Source organism: Liolophura sinensis, unplaced genomic scaffold (assembly GCF_032854445.1).
Source record: "Liolophura sinensis isolate JHLJ2023 unplaced genomic scaffold, CUHK_Ljap_v2 scaffold_15, whole genome shotgun sequence".
Classification (NCBI taxonomy): Eukaryota; Metazoa; Mollusca; class Polyplacophora; order Chitonida; family Chitonidae; genus Liolophura; species Liolophura sinensis.
The window spans coordinates 506,899-526,663 of record NW_027017954.1 but is presented as its reverse complement, the minus strand read 5'-3'; the positions used below and the strand labels follow the sequence as shown (position 1 = coordinate 526,663).

Sequence of the window (19,765 nt, the reverse complement as noted above, 5' to 3'; positions counted from 1 at the left end):
CATATTTTTGCTATCAACAATTGATATTGCAGCATGTTACACGATTTGAATACTGATTTCACTCAGTCGCCTAGAACATATCTTCCGTCTTCCCTACATCATTGAAACTGTTGACCGCTTCTCTTTTTATGATTTTGTTTTATTTTTGTACTTTATATACTTCCTTAGTTTTATGATAATTTGTGTTAAACGTCATGTTGTGAAATGGAATGAATGATTATTGCTTAACGCCACATCGGCAATATTTCAGCCATATCGTGGCGAGAACAAGGTGAAAACGCGAGACTGTTAAGGTTTTCGATATGACAATATGAACATCAAAATCAAAACAAAAAGCACAGACATGTTTAAAATCGTATAAAAGAAAAATAAGAGTTAAAACTCGAAAACCAGGATTATAGTACATGTATAAATCTATATGTATATACATGTTTATCTATGGGTATTTATGACAATTAAAATTTATATTTTATGATATAGGCCAATGACCTTCAAATAATTTATGACAACATCGCCAACGATGCTGTCAAATAAATCATATATAGAGTTGACCGTGTAGAGCCTTTGCTTAACATGGGCAAAGTCTACACAGTCAACCAAGATATGTTTGATGCCATATTGTGCATTACATCGAACACACAAACGGGAGCACTGCTCTCATCTAAGATGAAATTGTGTGTCAAATGAGAATGCCCAGTACGACACCTCGTTAAAACTACTTGGTCTCCACGAGACATTTGACAAGTATAGGCATTGTAGCCAATGAGAGGATGGATGGCATGCAGTTTATTGTGGATCTGCAAGTCCCATTCACCCTGCCAAAGGCGATAAATATATTTAAGAATATTAGACTTCACGTCAGAATAAGGGATTTTAACCCGAGATACAGGTTTATATAGGGCAGCTTTCGCTTCCCTGTCCACGACTGTGTTTCCATGGATACCAGTGTGACTTAGTATTCAGCAGAATATAATATCTTTACCTCTTTTAATTAGTTTTCGGTATTTGGCTATTATCTCAAGTATCAATGGATTTTTAAATTTATTATTTTAAATTGCCAAAAGGCAAGACAGCGAGTCGCTGCATATTACTGCCTTCTGGGCATGCCCAGAGGAAACTGTTGTGAAATGGTCTTGCGCTTATTGACCAGTTGACGGCTTGTATATGATCTGTGTCGACGTATTGAATCAGCTCGACATACTGTAGTAACAACATGTCACATTTTTTTACTTCATGATTTGATTGGTGTTTTACACCATACTTAAGAATATTTCTCTGATACAACGGCGATCAGCATTATGTTGAGACGAAACCGATCAGCAAAACCCACGATCATCCTCAGATTGGTCGAATTAAAGTTGTTGTAACGGCTCCAAAGTCGGGATATCGTTGTTTTGTGAACATTTAGGTGTCGTGCAATAGTACCAAAACTTTCTCCGGCTTGAAGACGACCAATGGCGATATTTCGGTCGGCAGCACTCAGTCGCGGCATTTTACCGACTGCCTTTCGTCGACCAATGAATGAATAAAATACGAAAGCACATGGGCTTTTATACACCCCCACACTATAACTGCCATTGACATGATTTGTATGTAAATGGTTCTGTGTGCGACGTCAACAGGGTCAGTCCTTGCGTTGTGACGTCATAAGCAATAAAATACACTTAGGAGAGAAAAGGCAGTTGTTTCAATGGTAATCCTCATTAAAAACGTGTTTAATTTCATTACATTTGGCTAAAATTTAGTTTGGAAGCAATAACTTTATTCGAACGAATTTTTGATATCCGAGGACAGGGGTCGCGTTTCTTTTTTGACAGAATTTATAAATGAACTGTATTTCGTAGCTATCAGGAAATGGCGATACCCGAGAGATAGAAGATTGATTTCGATGTAGAGTACATGGTGGAATATATTGAGAGCTTGTATCTGGAAAACTTTGGTGCCTTTGACAGTATTAGACCACCCCCATTTCATGGTGCAGGACATTTGACCTAATGTCTACATCATTGCCCAGTGTAGTCACTTTTCTTCGCTACAGCGTGGTATGGCTGTCGCTAATACTGCATTTGAGCGTAGACTGCTGCTTACACTATATATCTGCGTACGATACACCTCCTCTCTACAAGGCCCGCTACACTACAGTTTAGTGCAAGCCTTACACGAAATTTTGGCTGCGTAATTTGCCTTTATAGAGATAGTTTAATCTGTGGGACAGGATATCAGGAGCTGTCAAATCGAGATAAGCAGTGTTAAAAGAATACCTCGTATGTTTTATTATAGTGCAAAAAGTATACCTGCACAGTTACTTCAAATCGCTAAACAATCCAGCCATCGTCCGTTTGCTTACTTTACAAACAAGTGGACGTCGGAGAGCACACAAACCACAATCACACGTATATACAATGGGAAAAATGTAAAATCCACCGCTTTTTAAAACCAGAGCAGCTAACTCACAAACAAACACAGCACAGTAAAGACGCAATGGAAATCAAAGTAATAAGTTTAATTACTAATACAAAAAGTTTTTACTTATTGTTATCCATAAGTAATGCCTCTGTCAATCGATACAAAAAGTGTTATCAAAACAAATACAATTTAAAAATATCCAAAATGAAAATTGCGTAAACATAAATTGAAGACTGTCCAACTAATTAACAAAGGCCACTGCCACTGACTGACGACTACCACTTTGTGATAATTGGCAAATGGTGACACGAAATGGGTGAAATACGCTAGGGTGTGATTCTAACTGTTCATCTGAATGCCCCCCTCACCCGCCCAGCACCATGGCTTTATTTTAATAGCCACAATTAGGTAAACATTTTATGCACTGATGCCAAAAGCATGGCCTTGGGAACACTTAGTCCACCAGCAGAATCATGATTTATGCAGGAATAATACCAGATAATACAACTGTAAATTAAAAGGTATCAAAATTAATATTATAAGAAAACTTGAAAGCCTAAAGAGCATTTGTCAACAAAAGCATCCAACTTCGCTTGGAAGTAACAAATATGTATAAAATATATGTAGGTATGTCTCGTATTCTATAGTTCTTAAATTTTCGTAGATGCTTACTTTAAAAATAATTTAGTCACATAATTAAGAGCCATTAGGTCTGTGTACATATATTGTATAAATATGTATTCTAGTTAAATAATATGGTCGTCTAATGGTGTTAATTTTTAAATTAACATTAGATCTACGAATGATCTGTACCACAGAACAGTTAACATGGTGAAAATACTGATGAAAATACTCCTGTAGTAACCTCACGTATTTAGATCTGTCTAGAGTGTTAAATAAAAGCATATCTTAACTGCAGTGTTGTTACAAATGAAAATGAATTATATCTACATGCAAGTATTCTAGGCACAGGATCGTGCAATACTGGAGATGGAACAATAGTCTTCGACACCATCTCTTAATTCTATTACGAAGGCTTGACAAGTGGGACTTCAACAGATGACAACTTTCTCTCTTTCTCTCTGGAGGGTGGAAACTGGGCAGAGCCCGGGGGGAACCTACGACCATCCGCAGGTTGCTGCAGACCTTCCCACGTACCGCCGGAGAGAAAGCCAGCATGAGTTGGACTCTTTGTGAGAGACTCCTGGGTCATTATGCTGCGCTAACGCGCTAACCTACTGAGCCACGGAGGCCCCTGAACAGATGACGAATACAAGGGTTTAAATTCATGCTTCGATAATTACCAAAAAATTGGAAATTACCCCTCACCTTAAACAACATACAAAAAAGAAGAACGTGTCCCTGTATGGCAAATTTATTAACTCTTCAAAACACACTGAAGATCATGAGGCTGACAACCCTGTACAAGATTGAAGATATCAATTCATTCATACTATGAAACTCTCAAATAGCATCACGTTCCATTCGGAATAAGGCAAATGTTAAGGTAGCGGACTTCGATTATTTTAACTGGACAATGTGATTTAGTCAGGAATCATCTGTGTGCCAACAGAGCATGTCCGCCCACTAGCTCTGAAAAGCGATCATGTTTGTTTTAGTAACAAAAGATCTATCCTGTCAAATCTGTACTTACGGGACCTGTGTTTAGCGTCTAACTGTCCTAAGCGGCCACTCTCTGCCGGGACCGAGCGGCATACGTCTAGCTGAAATCCGTAGTTCAAAAGTTTATTGGAATATCCTAACTGGCGCAAAACTGTCTAGACCATGAACATTTTGGAAGGAAAAGTGCTCAAGTCACACAAACGCTGACTTGAAACTCGGGTTGTAAGCGCTTGTTAATTTACACTCTATGTGAACACTATTAGGTCTTTAGGCTTATAAGCTACACTGCTTACTTGTTTTGAGATATAATATTAGTATACTGTTGTTATATATCCACTAAATATATGCTCAGAACTTTGAAATTTAAATTTGATAGGGTTATTATAATTTTCAAGTTAAATTTAGGACTTTCTAGGTTCATAAAACCCATAATGTTTTCCTGTGTAATTAAAGTGACATAAAGTCTGCCACTATACATACATAGGAACCATGATAAACGACAAAGTTGTCATCGAAAAATATGTTCAAAAAATTCTAAAAAATTTTGAAAGCCGAGAACATGGAGTTGATTATTGGGGATATGGCAATGACGGACAATTCACTCCAAGAAGCCATGTTGTAGAAGCCCTTTTGAACTTGGCCAATCCATAGCCCTGAAAGCGCCACGTGATAATTGGCTGTCACGTGAAAATATATTAGCTCTCGATTGTCAGTGTGGTGTCTTATAGTGGATACAGGTATCGGTGTAATGAATTGGATTTTGCGGCTTAAGTGTAAAACTGATGTATTTTGAACCACACGTTTATAAGCAGGGAACCGAGAACGGCTGCCCCTGTCACAATGCGTACATGTTGGGCAGGATACTGCAGTAACTTGTCACGGTAAGCTGGCAGAAAACCGTCCGGGAGAGTCATTGCTTGAAAAAAAATATTGTGACTTTCCATTACTTTTCCTTAGCAAAGTCAGAGTTATTACAAAAATATCTTACCAAAATCTGAATAAAAGGGTCTGTTATTAATCCGAAGGTCCTGCAGTGTTCGGTAAATTCCCTGCCGTCGGTACATCCAGCTAGGCCAAATGCTTACACCCCTGTAGGACGAGGGCGAGCAGGACCGCTAAAACACGACAGCTGTGTCCACCAGCATCGCCCTCACCGAGCCCCAAACTAAAAGAAGCATTAGCCCTTTGAACCTTTTCAAAATTGAAAACAAAGTGTGCTGTTTTTAGGAGCGAATTATCTAATTCAAACTATATATATGTTCAAAACTTGTCCTTTTTAACGGTTCACTATCTCCCGTTCTTTCCAGGAAGCGTTTCGCGTCCAAAACCATGAAATTAAGTAACAACTGTGTAACTGGCCTCGGTGTCATTACAAGAAAATCGGATTTTGTCGTATTCATTCTCACAAACACTCTCATACGGGTTGCTGTCCACTGGAGTTGAAATCCGCGCCTCTCTCCCTTGATTAGAACTCTCCCGATTCTGGACGTGGACCGGATCCGAACGCTCAGAGGTTCCTTCTGACTTATTACCGTGACATCTTCTCCTGTAGAAATAACACAGTCTATGGTCACCTAAATAATTTCAACAAATATATACTATCTTAACACAAAATATAAACCCAACAAAGCGAAAATTATTACAGCAGCATATTACAATATACTTATCTCTAATATCGATTTATTCGGATTATTTCGTCACATTTTCTGAGTACATGTAAACGTATTAGGATTTAAATTGCACATTATTCTGTATCACAGAGAGGGAACAATGGGTACAGCTTTAGGTGTATCACAACCTTTAGTGTATAAACAAAGTATTATAAAAATATAATAAATACATAAAATATTACAAGCATATCTAAATCCTATACTGTGGAATAAACATTCATGGTCCTATTTTAAGCTGGCATCACTTACGTGTACATCAGTACAATAACGACGATTACGACAGCGACCACCACAGCCACACAGCCTATAACCACTCCTGTGTAGTTATAGTTGACGGCTACAAACGGTAAAATACACATTTAAACAAATTTGAAATTGCTGATTTTATTGTGCTACGTCTTATTCAGTTTTTGGCGAGCAATGTATTTTATGACGGTGAACATTTCAGCAGCACAGAAATGTTTATTTTCTAAACAAAATCGTTACACAATGGCGCTGTGGGACAAAGCCTACACTCTGACATTGACAGACATATGCTATTAAAGTGAGAGGGGTGGGCGTATGGGAAATCTAATGCGGTGCAACTTTGGCGGAATATGTTAGATCTTCAAGGTGGGACTGACTTCGAACTGCGTGCTGAGTTACATAAGCAAGAAAATATGCAATGGATTGTTGTCATCCTGCCTTCCACATGGAGATAATTATCTGTTGTAGGATTAAAACCGAAACAGCCTGTAAATGGAGCGTAATCGACAGCAAATGCTGATCTTTCAAATATTAATGACATTAGGATACTCTTGTGTATAATCATTAAGCCACTGGCACCTTAGGAATTACTTTTAGACGCAAAATTATTGGCAACGTTCTATTATCAGTTGAAATGTCACCAAGAGAGTGTATTTACATTCAAAGATAGTCTTTTTCAGGTAACGATGCTTACGGGTACAAAATCGGCCTTCATGTCCATCTGTACAACCTCCAATACATGCTCCATTCCTGACGTCACATCCGGTTGGACCATTAAGACAGTTCAGACTACAAGTAAGTTTGCAGTTTTGTCCCCATGTGCCAGGGGAGCATGCTGTCAAAATAGAACACATATTTCTGTTATCTTCAGACTTCTGTCTTATTTGTCGATGTTTCAGTGTTACCGTTCTATAGCTTGCATTGTCAGCTTTCTTGTTCTTTTTTTGTCTGCATTGCAATCGTTAAAGGCAAGCTAGAATGAATCTCACAACATAGACTGGCATCAATCTTGGACACTAAAACTAGCACATAACAAACCTGGAAAGCAAAGGAACCCATGTAAGCCTGACACTGGCTAAAGCAGAGCGAGGAATGCTATAAGCTTGCTTGGAATAGACACGGGTGGCGACGAGAAGAGTGGCCGGTGGCGAGACACAATCTCACAAAGTGTCCTGTACAGAAAATGGAGTACGAAAGTCAAATGGCGTAAAAGCCGATATGTCTGAACCCAGCAAACTCCTTCACAGAGGAGGACAGTAAATATGACTGCTCTCCAGTGGACTTCAGTAAATGACTGCTCTCAAATGGACTTAACTAAATGACTGCCAGCTGCACAAGTCTGTCGGTAATATTTATAGATAAACGTGAAAAAAAATCTGGATGGTTTTAAACATGTTTACAACACCGATACATATTTCCAGAAAGTGTACTCTATGTACGATGACATTATACTCATAAACCCCGAAGCCCCGAGAACGCTCGACTGAATTACAGTGCAAAGCAGGCACAGAGGGAAAAATGTAAGTCGGGCACTGACTCAGGAACAAATAACAAAAAAATAATACAATATTGAAAAACATGGTTCGTAACACTTCCTCTCCCTCAAAAAGAAAAGATAACTGTACATAAGTACCCAATTTTTTTTTACAATAAATATAACATATATATACAATAATGACAAAATGATGCAATAAGGGAAAAATGTACGTACCGAAAGAAATATGCATACACAAATGTCAACCAAGCTCTCGATAGCATGTCAGCCACACTGTTTTTCTTACAAGCAATATGTATAATTTCCACAGCATAAGGCTGTAAGGTCAAATACCATCGTAATAATCTTTGATTCTTGTTCTTAAAACTTTTCTAAGAACACCAAAGGGTCGTGATCAGTATACATAGTGATATTACCAGAGCAACTGGTCAATTACAATTCGAAATGCTCTACAGCCAGCACCAGGCCAGATGCCTCCTTTTCTATGGTGGACTAATTCCTTTGATGTCTATTTAAGTTCCTAGAAAAATAGCTCACAGGCTGTTCTATTCCATCTTCTGTACTCGCCACGATATGGCTGAAATATTGCCGATGTGGCGTTAAGCCATAATCATTCATTTATTCCATCTTCTCCTATCCTGGAGTAAAACAGATCCTACCTCGATGTCACTAGGCATCTGAAAAGGGCGGCTTAGATTTGGAGCTTTGAAAATAGGACGTTTAGATAGAATGTCCTTTAACCCATTAAAACTGACTAACAACTATCTGACCATACACACTTGACATTCTTTTTGCGCAACAGAGTCAATGGAACGGCAAGATCGCTGAAATTGGGCACAAACGTACGGTAAAACTACATACCCCAAGCACTCTAAGGAGGTCTTTCCTACAAGTATGCACTGGTAAAGATAGTATGGCCCGGACTTTGGCTGAACCAGGGACAAAGGTATGTCGCTTGTTCTTTGGCAAATTTTTCTTGAGATCAGTCACTAAACCCAATGAAGACAATCAAGAGAATATCTTTTCGAGATGTTTACCAGGTTCTTACTAAGAGCAATCTTAGTAATAAACTTGGCATTTCCTACCCTATCAATACAATCCTCACTACGAGGAATAGGATAAGAATCCGTCTTGTTTACAGCATTGATCTTTCTGTAATCCACATATAGGCGTATAGAACCATCGAACTTAGAAATAACTACAGTTGGTGAACAACAGCCACTCTGGCTATGCCCTATAACCCCGCTGTCTAACATGTACCGTATTTCCTAGTTAACAAGATTTAGCATTGCAGGGTTAATCCAGAAAGGGTGATGTTTGATGGGTACAGCCCCTCCTACATCTACATCATGTCCTGCAGCATTAGTACAACCAGGTACATCCAAACATATTTTATTTATTTATTTGATTGATGTTTTACGCCGTACTTAAGAATATTTCACTTATACGACAGCCGCCAGCATTATGGTGGGAGAAAACCAGGCAGAGCCTGGGGGAAACCCACGACCATCCGCAGGTTGATGGCAGACCTTCCCACGTACGGTCGGAAAGGAAGCCAGCATGAGCTTGACTTGAACTCACAGCGACCTCATTGGTGAATGCTTCCGGGTCATTACGCTGCGTTAGCGCGCTAACCAACTGAGCCAATCCTGTCTCCGACATTTAGAAAGGTGACTTAACACTTTACCTAAATTCCTCAACATATTAATGCGACATGTGACAGTTTCCCGATGACCAGGTGTGCTAATAATGTAGTTAACAGCGTCAGCTTTTTGCTAACCGATATGGTCCACTAAACTTGGCCTTAAGCGGTTCGTGAGGTAGGGGCAAACATACTCTAATAAGGTTACTTCTGTTTCCTGAGGACATCTAACCTTAAGACCATACACCAACTCAAATGGACTAATCCCAGTGTACTCATTAGGAGTATCTCTAGAGGCAAACAATACAAATTTTATCGCTTTGTCCCAAATTTCAGAATTTTCCATACAGTAAGCTCGTAGAGCGCTCTTCATGATTTGGTGGTATCTTTCCAAAGCCCCTTGGGATCGACAGTGATAAGGTGTGGATTAAAGCTGCTTAATCCCACATAACTTCCTGATATAAACCAGACATAACGATGGAGCCCTGGTCAGTTTGTATTTCCTTAGGTAAACCATATCTGGTAAAAAGATTAACAGACTATTAACTATCCGAGGTGTAGTTAGCTGTATCTGTTAGCTGTATCCATAATAGTCAATAAGTACCTTACTAAAAGGCACACTAAAACCCGGATTTGGAATTAAGGATGCAGGCCTTATACTATGCTGTGGTTTTCCTACAAGCTAACAGGTGTGACCTGTCTTACAGAAATTAACCACATCCCTGTGAATCTTAGGCCAATAAATATAGCGAGCGAATTTATTTTCCAATGCCTAAATGTCCACCTATTGGAATCTCATGACCCATCTTAAGTAGTTCCTGTCTACAGTTAGAGGTGAGAAAACTTGATTCAAATTTGCTTAATCATTAGCTAATGCATGAGGCAGTCAATACTCTCTTCTCAACAGCCCACTCTCCAGGTATTCCCTCAAAATAAAGCAGACTTACTTAATTCCCTTACATTCTCTACACCATCAATATCATGAAAGAACGTTTCAGCCAAATTAATATTACCCGCTGAATCCCCGATGGTTACAGAAGAATTGTCTTCCTTCTCCCTAGCTCTTTTCTGTGACCTGGTAACCACACAAGAGGGAAATATACCTGGAAACTTTTCGTAGGTCTTTTGTATTTTCGTCCAAAAACCTGTACACTGCAGACATGAGGACAAACCTTAACTTAATTTCATGCTAAGTCATTACCGAGCAAGAAAGAAAATACCTTTCTCAGGCAAACTCTTAACAACCCCTTCAGTAACCAAATCAGAAGTTATGGTAACCTCTAGTAAGGGAACAGACATAAAATTTCCATTAAAACCCTGGATCAGAACATGACTGGCAGCCTTATCGGAATAACATCTGCTAACATCAGACTGATTTGCCCGAAGATTCCTAAGTATACGAACAGGGGAGGTAACTCCATTCACAGTAACCACACCATCAGACATGAATCCCCAGTATGTCTCTGGTGTCTGTCCTACCTCTTTAACGTATGATTTGACGATAGGACAAAAACTGCGTATGTTGACGGGGAACGTATCAGAAGAAAAACACACATTTGACTTTTGTTATCTGCTTGTCAGTACTAAAATTTGAAGTCTTTTTATCGGAATTCCACTTCTGAAATTTAGCCTGAAATTTTTGTTCATCACTCTTATGATTTAACTCATATTCATCAGCCAAACTTGCCGCGGTCTTAATGTCCTTGACCTTTTGTTCACCTAAATGAGCCTTGACCTCATTTCCAACATTGTTCTTAAATTCCTCCAAGAGAATAGCCTCCCTTAAATTCTGAAAAGAATGACCTAACGCCAGAGCCCTATACAAGCTATTAAACAGTGTTTCTTTACCCCCGACAAACTCCACGTAAGTTTCATCAGCTGTTTCCTTAACTGTCTGAACTTCTGTCTACAGGCCTCCGGCAAAAGCGCTCAAAAGCAGACAAGACCAGTGCATTGAGTGTGTTGTAAACTGAAGACTGATCTACCGACAAAGTAGAATAGACCTCTGCAGCTTAACCTTCCAATGTACTCTGCAGTAACATTGTCCAGTACCTTCAGGCCACTCCAAGTTAACAGCCACTTTCTCATATTTTGGGACAGAAAAAAACTTTCAACAGCCTTATCATCGTATTTGGGCACTAATCGAAGGCTTTGGGTCAAACCAATCCCTTGCTGATTACGACTAACAGCTTCTTTATCACTACTTTTAACCCGGGGTTCCTTCAGTTTGAACTCCTGTTCAAACTCTGTGACTCTTTTAACTCTGTTTCTCCCTTTTTTAATATCACCGTCTCTAACTCAAACTCACTTTCCCTTTCTAACTTTCAACTTTCAACTTTCTAATAATCTTAGGGCTTCTGGCTTAAGTCTAATAGACACATGTCAGATATTTTCCTTAAATCTGCCTTCGTAGACAACTCAACAACCGACAAATCCTCGCAATCAAGGATTGAAGGTGCATTAAATTCCTCAGCCATAATGACACAATATAGTGTACAAAGAAATTACATAAGTAGTTTCACAAAATGTCAATCTCTGTTTGATCCAAAATAGGAACCAAAACACCTCTAAGCACCGCTAACACCGTTGACAATTAACGTGCTACAATCTAGCACAAGCAGATTTTAGTTCCTGGACAAGTCCCAAATATGTAATGGTACCACTATCGGAGAGCAAAGATGAGAAACAACTGGTTTGTTTACCTCTCAGATAAGCGACAAACCTTACGCAACGTCAAGTGGACTTTCTAAGTGACTGTTGTGGACTTTAGTAAATGATGGCCAGCTTCACAACTCCGTCGGCCTTATATATAGACTAACGTAAAGAAATTCCGGATGGTTTGAGCGTAAATATGTAAAGACTTTGCTAGGGTATGTGTAAGGAGAAGGGATATAGAATAAGACCCTTTTAGAAGGGGAAGGTTTTTAGTTAGTAACAACAGACATTTTGATTTAATACAAGGGACTGGCATACTAACTTTGTCGACAGTTAGATCCCAAGAAACCGGCCTTACAGCGGCGATTCTCTTCTGTGATTGGACAGCCCCCAGATGCTCTGTCACACGTGACGTTGTTATAACATTCGCCACACTTTTCCTCACAGTCGGCTCCCCAAAACCCAGCATCACATCCTGCCAAAAAAGTCAAATGTTCAAAAAATATTTAGTGGCCAAATGGTTAGTATGATAACGCAGCGCAATGACACAAGGGCGTCACCAAAGCGGTCGTTGTCAGTTTAAGTCCAGCTCATGCTGGCTTCCTGTGGGTCCTACGTGAAAAGATACGCCAACAATCTGCCAATGGTCGTGCCTTCACCCGCTTTTCTCCCATTATAATGAATAAGCAGAAGAACACTGTCTTCCATTTTTTTCCAGGTCAATTATTACACTGAAATCGTAGTTTAACAACCCGGTTCTAAGCACCTACACTGCTTTACGAATACAACCATACAGGAACAGTGATGCATTGCAAAAAGTAACAAAAGAGTATACCGCTTAGAGTCGACGGTTTGGAGATAGTAGATAGTTGTACCTTAAGTCCATCCTTAGGTCTGGTATACTTTGAATTTATTAGTTATCCGCGTTTGAAAGATGTTAAAGTGTGTACCAGTAAACCGTCTTTAATGAAAATCCAGCTGTTAAGTATTTTCAATGGCGAAGTGCGAAACCCAATTACAAACTTTCATTCTAGATACAAAAAAAGAAAACCATATTACATTCAAGGAAAACACCGTTGGAAGAAATTTCGAACAGGCAGCACATGCTTTACCTGAACTTGGAGGCAGTTCTAAATCAAAACATGACGGACGTTAATTCAAATGCTTGAATGGCTGGATTACTGCTTAAGCATGCTTTATCAATGCATCCTTTGACATATATACACTTGGATGACAGTAAATCCGTGTGTACCAAATGTAAGGATAGGTTCACGTTGTAAAGATTGGTGGAATTTTTCACGTGGGGTGAGATAGCCAGCCACGCATTGCCCTACGTACTGTAGCCTATCTCTTTTAGAGAGTCGCCTTTATTCAGCTCTCTGTAACTTGAGACATCTTTTTATTTGTTAAAGTTCATAAAAGCGTTAGGGTGGAAAGAACTCAATACCTCAGGTGACGGCACAGTTATTTTAAAAAATACAGTTTATCGGTCACGGTTGAATATGAGGATGAAACTCGTTTATTACATTCGTCATGGTAACCAGATCTCTTCTTTAGTTCTCAGCCTATGCACCAAGCCAAGCCAACCCAACCACCATATTAGCGCTAATTATGACTTTTGGCGGTCATGTCGCGTACAAAGAAAGTTTTTTTCTTAAAAATACCTTGAGATATGTTAATTATGAAATGGTAATGGTAGTTCCACCTCCATGCTTAAAACTATTTGAGAACGGGTCAAAGGTCAATATTTGGGCTAAATTAGCATAAGACAAAATATCGATCACAATATTATGAGGTTGAAACTTATTTTATGCATTCTTCGTGACAACCTGATTAGTAATAACCAGTTCATAAAGCGAACATGAAGTCTGTCACTATATATACACTAAACAATGGTATAGCACACAGCTATCACAGAAAAATATGTGAAAGAAATCTGTGAAGTTTGGAAAGGTGAGAAGATGAAGTTCAGCACTGGGGATATGGCACTGATGGACAATTCTCTCCGACTAGCCATGTTGTAGAAGCCCTTATGAACTTAGCCAATCACTATCGCTGAAAGGGTCACTATAAGCTCTCGACTGTCAGTGTGGTTTCGTGTAGTGGATAAGCAGATATTGATGTAATAAATTGGATTTTGCGGCCAGTTTAAATGTTAAACTGATTCATTTGAACCACACATTTATGAGCAGGGAACTGAGAACAGCTGTCACAATGCGTACGTGTTGGCCAGGAGACTGCAGTAACTTGCCAGGGCAAGAAAATCGCCTCGGGAGAGTCATTGCTTGAAGAAAAATATTGTGATTTTGCATCATTTTTTCCTAGCATAGTCAGATTTATAACGCAAATATCTCGACCAAATCTGAATGAAAGGGTCTCTTACCACTCAGAAGGTTCTGCTATGTTCGGTAAATTCCCTGAAGTCGATACAGCCAGACAGGCCAAATGCTTACACCCATGCAGGACGAGGTCTAGGAGAACACCTAAAACACGACGCTTGTGTCCATAAACATCGCCCATGAACGAGTGCCAAACTACAAGAAACACCGGCCTTTTCAACACGGAACAGAGATGATACTTTTTGGTTGGGTATCAGACGTCATATTGTCTTATTGTATTTCTCATTGTCATATTGTTTAATACCGATGGTAGGAGAGAGCTCCGCGGTCTTGTGACGTCACTCTCAACAGCTATATGGCAAAATGGCGTCACCGAATGATCAACCGAGACTATGCTGACACGGGGGAAAGCATAAAATTATAACATTTTCAGGAAATTGTAAAAGAATCGACAGCATATGAAATTGTAAATGAATCAACAGCATATGCCCCTGGGTCAGAACGGGAAGATACATACGGATGTAGAATTTAACCGTGATGCAAATGGGTCAATATTTGGTGTAATACCCAATACTGACATTGCAGTTGAAAACACTGTTCTGTCAAACATCCATTCTGTTTCTCTACGTTTTGTACGAGATTTTTAATCAACTTCAGGGTTTTGTTTTCCAGCTAAGTGAGATAAGTTCAACAAAATACCTTGCTGAGTGCACACGTGCCGTATATCATAACCTAAGTGATTACACACTTTTCAATGACTTGCCCCCATATGATTTATTTCTAACACCGCTATCATATTGTCAATCATAATTCTCACATTTTTGCCATCAATAAAATCTTGACAGGATTTTACAGTTAAACAACCTTCTCAGAGCTCGTATTTTCTGTGATATTGTTCTTCACCCTGACCGCAGTGGCGGCAAATGTAACACGGCCCTCACCTGTACCACGGCCCCCACATGTAACACGGCCCCTACATGTAACACGGCCAGCTTGCACCTGATGCATAACTCACCCCAACCAATTTTTCAACTCGCGTCAGAATACAGAACTACATCTGACTGGCCGTGTGATATGTGGTGTGAGCTATGCTCAGTGGAGCGTATCCACCAGGTGAAGTCTTCCCGTAACTTCTGGGACAATTGCATTGTTTTGTCCAAATCACCATTTTGTTCTCTCAAGACAATTTCCACCTGTTTGTATTTGAATGGTGCATACATTACGCCTGAAAAACTGGACGTCATTAAAACAAGAATTGTGAAGCTATTGTGTAGCAATTTCTCACAACTGTGTAATAATTCTGGTTGGTTTGTCTGTTGTCAGACACACAGGCATTGAGACAGAGTGATAATGACCATTTTAACATGGAAGTATTCTACATACAGGTTAAGACCTTTTGAATTCGGAATTAGCCGATAACTTCTATCTTTATTTGGCCTTAAGAACATTTGTGAAATGAATTCAACTTTTTACTGCGTATAGGTTCTATGACACTTTTTTTTTTAAAAATTGAGAGATTTCCTCAGCAATGCTTTTCAATGGTTTCTGCTTTACTGGAAGCTCTCTTGGGGCCTGCTTTTGCCTGGGGACATCTATATCACTTGGCTAGACAGTTTGTAAAATTTCCAGGTCATAAGTTACGATTTCCCATGAATAATAATACTGACGCGATCGCTTTAGGCAGTCCACAATCTATAGCTGGTCCTACTTTGTGGATGGGCTGGGAATTTACGAATTGATCATTAGTGATCGCGTTGTCATAAGCAATGTATAAAAGGAGTTACTCAGTCGTGATCAGTACTATTGCTTTAAGGTAATTTAGTCCAAGTATTAACATCTGACTTGTACTTATTAAAATGGTTTTGAGCATGGGGATGCAGTTACCGTTTTATAATTAGCATATCTCAAGATCAATTTTGGTTTTGTATCGCTCTGTATCTTTACTGTGTCAAACCTTTTGTACGTGAACTGACCCATAAACCTCTGTTTGCTGCCGGAAAAGTAGGTATTGGTAATTGAGGTCAGATTCATTTCAGAAAAACCTCGGACTTCCGTTCTCGAAAAAATATGTGAAAAATAATAAATATCACTTATAAAAATATCTGGTGACATGTAAGAGAGAAGCATTGAAAACAATATTCCCGACTCACCTTTACATTTCAAACCAGAATATCCGGGCATGCATCTGGGATCACCCGGACAGTGCCCGGATGTAGTGTTACAGCTGTCTGGTCCACGTGCACACGATCCACAGGTCTCGTTACAGTCGTGGCCATATTTACCTGCTTCACAGGCTTCATTCAAGTAAAACAGAAAACAAAACACAATATTACAATCCGTTTGAGTTAGATTGCAATATATCGAGATACACACGCTGTACGCGCAAGCAGAAAATGAAAGTTGTAGCACTGGATAAGTCTGGCATTTACAATATATATATATATATATATATATATATATATATATATATATATATATATATATATATATATATATATATATATATATAAAACATAACAAACATGCTTGGTGTGGACGAATATAAAAACATGTACCCTGCTTTGGTACTCGGTGTGTGGGGGGCGGGGGGGGGGGTGTAGTCTCGCTAGCTGAGATTGTTAAAGTTATAACTCCCTGCCTTTTTCCACGGCACCTTTGTTTTGTTTGCAAAATTTCTGACAAGGGCCGGTGGGTTACCCCTCGCCCATAACTCTGGTTCTCCTCATTCACGTAAGAATTTCTTGGGTACGTTTTTAAAAAACTTATCAATGAAATCGGTCCTTTGGCAAAGGTAATAGCTATAATGTACATAACGACATAATTGCTCCAACATACAGTGGGCGTATTGTAACGACGGGGCTTCCTGCCGTTACAACTGGCTGCTCTCCAGCTCTAATCATTAAAGTTGTTGGTCTGAGATATCAACGGATTTCTAGTTCGATTTATATTCACGTTGTTGTTGTACGGATGTTTGCTTGTCAAACATACAGCAACATTTATGGAATTACGGCTGGTGTGTATACTATCTGCTTGTGTTCGAGTAACAAACATTTCAAGCTGATTTGAACTTGACATGAAATACCTCTCTACAGGCTGTGTTCTGCCTGGTTTCCTACATGGAGAAAAGCGACTGAAATGTTGACTGCCATCTTGTCTAGACCCTGCTCACGTGCAGCAGGAGTGTTGTCACAAGGAATGACGCAAGGCAGAAATCCCTCATAGTGTAAAGCATTTTGATAGTTCAATGCGAGGTCATGGCTCCTAACCTTTTAATATAAATGCGGATCCCACGAAACTTCACGGTAGGTATTTCGAAAAGAAAATACCAAAAACAGTTTATTAAAACCTATCCGACCTGAGATGGCACAGGTTTGTGCGGGTGATGTCCATCCCATGTTGAATCTGTATGTTGAATTAAAGTGAAGGTTTTGTTACAGGTATAAAAATATCGGTACACCAAGCACATGGGTAATTATAATATTCAAGCTATATAGATCATTACGTCATCACCAGGCTCGATGGAATCCCAGCTGAACATTTCACTGTCCATCATATAGACAGCGATTACACACCGGCTTAATAACTTAATAGTTATACTACGAATCCATACAGGTGGAAGTTAGTAACCTACTGCTCACTAAATCAGTCTTGAGGCCATTTTATGATTAGTTTACCTCAAACAGTACGTGAAGGTGTGAAGTCGGAGTCCCGATCTACTACTACCCCCACCAAATAAGATTGTGGATGTTGATGGACTGTTCCTTGGGGATTCCTTACTAGTGTAGCTGTTTGTGGATTGACGTTTGGGGGAGAATCTAACTGTTGACGACTTGTTAAAGTGTCACCTCGATTCATGCCAGTGTCCATCGAGATCGTGACGGTAGAATACAAGATAATACTGATGAGATGTGTTATATATGTAACACTGACTGAAAATTCCACCATTTTCGGTGTACTCTATTTCTGCCATAGTATTACATGCCTCAAGCTCATATAACTACATAGGCCTATTTACGACCTTGGAAATCAGTTATAAATGGTTATGCATATTATTTAATCTGAGATCAACATACCACCAATTATGGTGATATTAGTTTCAAAATCTAGTTTGTTATGCATTGTCTCCTTTTCACTATATTGGGACCTGGAAGATGATAGAAGCTTACCCTGCCAATCTGCTACCTGAAAGACGATAGAACTACTCGAGGATAATTTAAATTTTTGCGATTCGTTTATTCAACTCGCGTCAACTATTTGCTGGTTAATTTTATTGTAACAAAATGTTCATCTACAACTAATTTCCTAATTTCTGTTTTCTATGAGTCTTATTTCTTTAGATCATTATACTGTCTTACATTTATTATAACACCCAGGAACCCTATAGGTTATTACAGTACCTTAAACTCTACTGTCAGTTCTTCCTCTGGGACCCTATGCTTGGAGATTTATTAGAGAATTTTGCAATTTAACGAATTATACAATAGCAATTATCTCTGGGTTAGTATCACAAGAATGGTGTCAGATTTTCCCTATGTTTTGTCTGGGCTCGATTAGCTTTGATTCAAAGTAAATATCACGACATCATTTAAACAAAAACCCAATAACACCAGTTCCCCAAACATATGTAAATCATATAAATGATCAAAAAATCTGGTGACAGGTAAGAAGAAAGCATATGAGTCACAAGTTATTCTCGACTCACCTGTTTTACACTTCAAACTAGAATATCCCGACATGCATCTGGGATTACCACGACAGTACCCGGATGTCGTGTTACAACTGTCCGGTCCATGTGCACACGATCCACAGGTCTCGGTACAGCCTGAGCCATATTTACCTGCTTCACAGGCTAAATTCAAGTAAAAAGAGAAAATAAAGCTCGATATACAAGCCAACATTTCAGTGATGTTGTTATGTATCAAGACACACAAGCTATACACGCAAGCAAGAAGTGAAAGTTGTTGTATTGGATGTAACTGACATTTATAATATATATAAAATATAACTGAAACAAACGTGCTCGCTTTGAGCGCCGGCAAAAACATGTAGCCTCCTTTGCCGTGCGTGAGTAAGTACTAGTACTAGCTCCCCTTGAGTACTAGGCTCTTGGCCATTGAGGTTGCGTGTCCAAAGTCCGCTTCGACTGTCTACACATCGGCTTTTTAATTCCTTTTCGCAAATTTTCTAACAAAAGCCTGTGTTACTCCGGTTTCCTCCGCTTCTCTACGTGAGGAAACTCTTGAGCACGTTGTTAAAACACTGATCAATGAAATCAGTCCATTGGTAAAAAAGTAATAGCTATAATGTACATAACGACATAATTGCTTTGACATACAGTCGACGTATCACAAGAATGGTGTTAAAGATTCTGCCTCTGTTTCGTCTGGTCTCAATTAGCTTTGATTCAATGCAATAGTACTAAAGCGTGTAAGTCTTGGACACATGTTGGTAACACCAGGTCTTGACAAAAGTTCCAGAAGTTCTGGCCCCAGTTGTACAAATGTATATAATAGCTTTTAAGCCCTGTATTAACTTTGGTCAGGGCTACAGTGCATTTAGTTTTGTATCTGGCCAAGACTATAACTAACATTTAAGCCTGGTTTAACTTTTAGTACACTTTTAAACAACCGGCCACAAGTACGCAAAAGTGTGTATGATCGTAACAGTGACGAGATACAATGATATTCCC

General features: G+C 39.2%; 2 protein-coding genes across 2 annotated transcripts in view; both read right to left on the bottom strand.

Annotated features, from left to right (window-relative positions):
* LOC135481299 (receptor-type tyrosine-protein phosphatase mu-like) overlaps positions 1 to 19,765 on the bottom strand; it is a 134,222-nt gene that overhangs the window by 44,559 nt on the left and 69,898 nt on the right. The gene's annotated exons all lie outside the window — the stretch shown is intronic.
* Positions 2,790 to 19,765, bottom strand: part of LOC135481294 (multiple epidermal growth factor-like domains protein 11) — a 35,259-nt gene continuing 18,283 nt past the window's right edge. Inside the window, exons 8-13 of the mRNA XM_064761140.1 lie at positions 18,779 to 18,925; positions 16,227 to 16,370; positions 12,060 to 12,212; positions 6,640 to 6,780; positions 5,949 to 6,036; positions 2,790 to 5,575 (exon numbers count right to left, since the gene is read on the bottom strand). Of these exons, the coding sequence (XP_064617210.1) occupies positions 5,365 to 5,575; positions 5,949 to 6,036; positions 6,640 to 6,780; positions 12,060 to 12,212; positions 16,227 to 16,370; positions 18,779 to 18,925 (884 nt within the window). The 3' untranslated portion in view covers positions 2,790 to 5,364. The remainder of the gene's footprint in view (positions 5,576 to 5,948; positions 6,037 to 6,639; positions 6,781 to 12,059; positions 12,213 to 16,226; positions 16,371 to 18,778; positions 18,926 to 19,765) is intronic.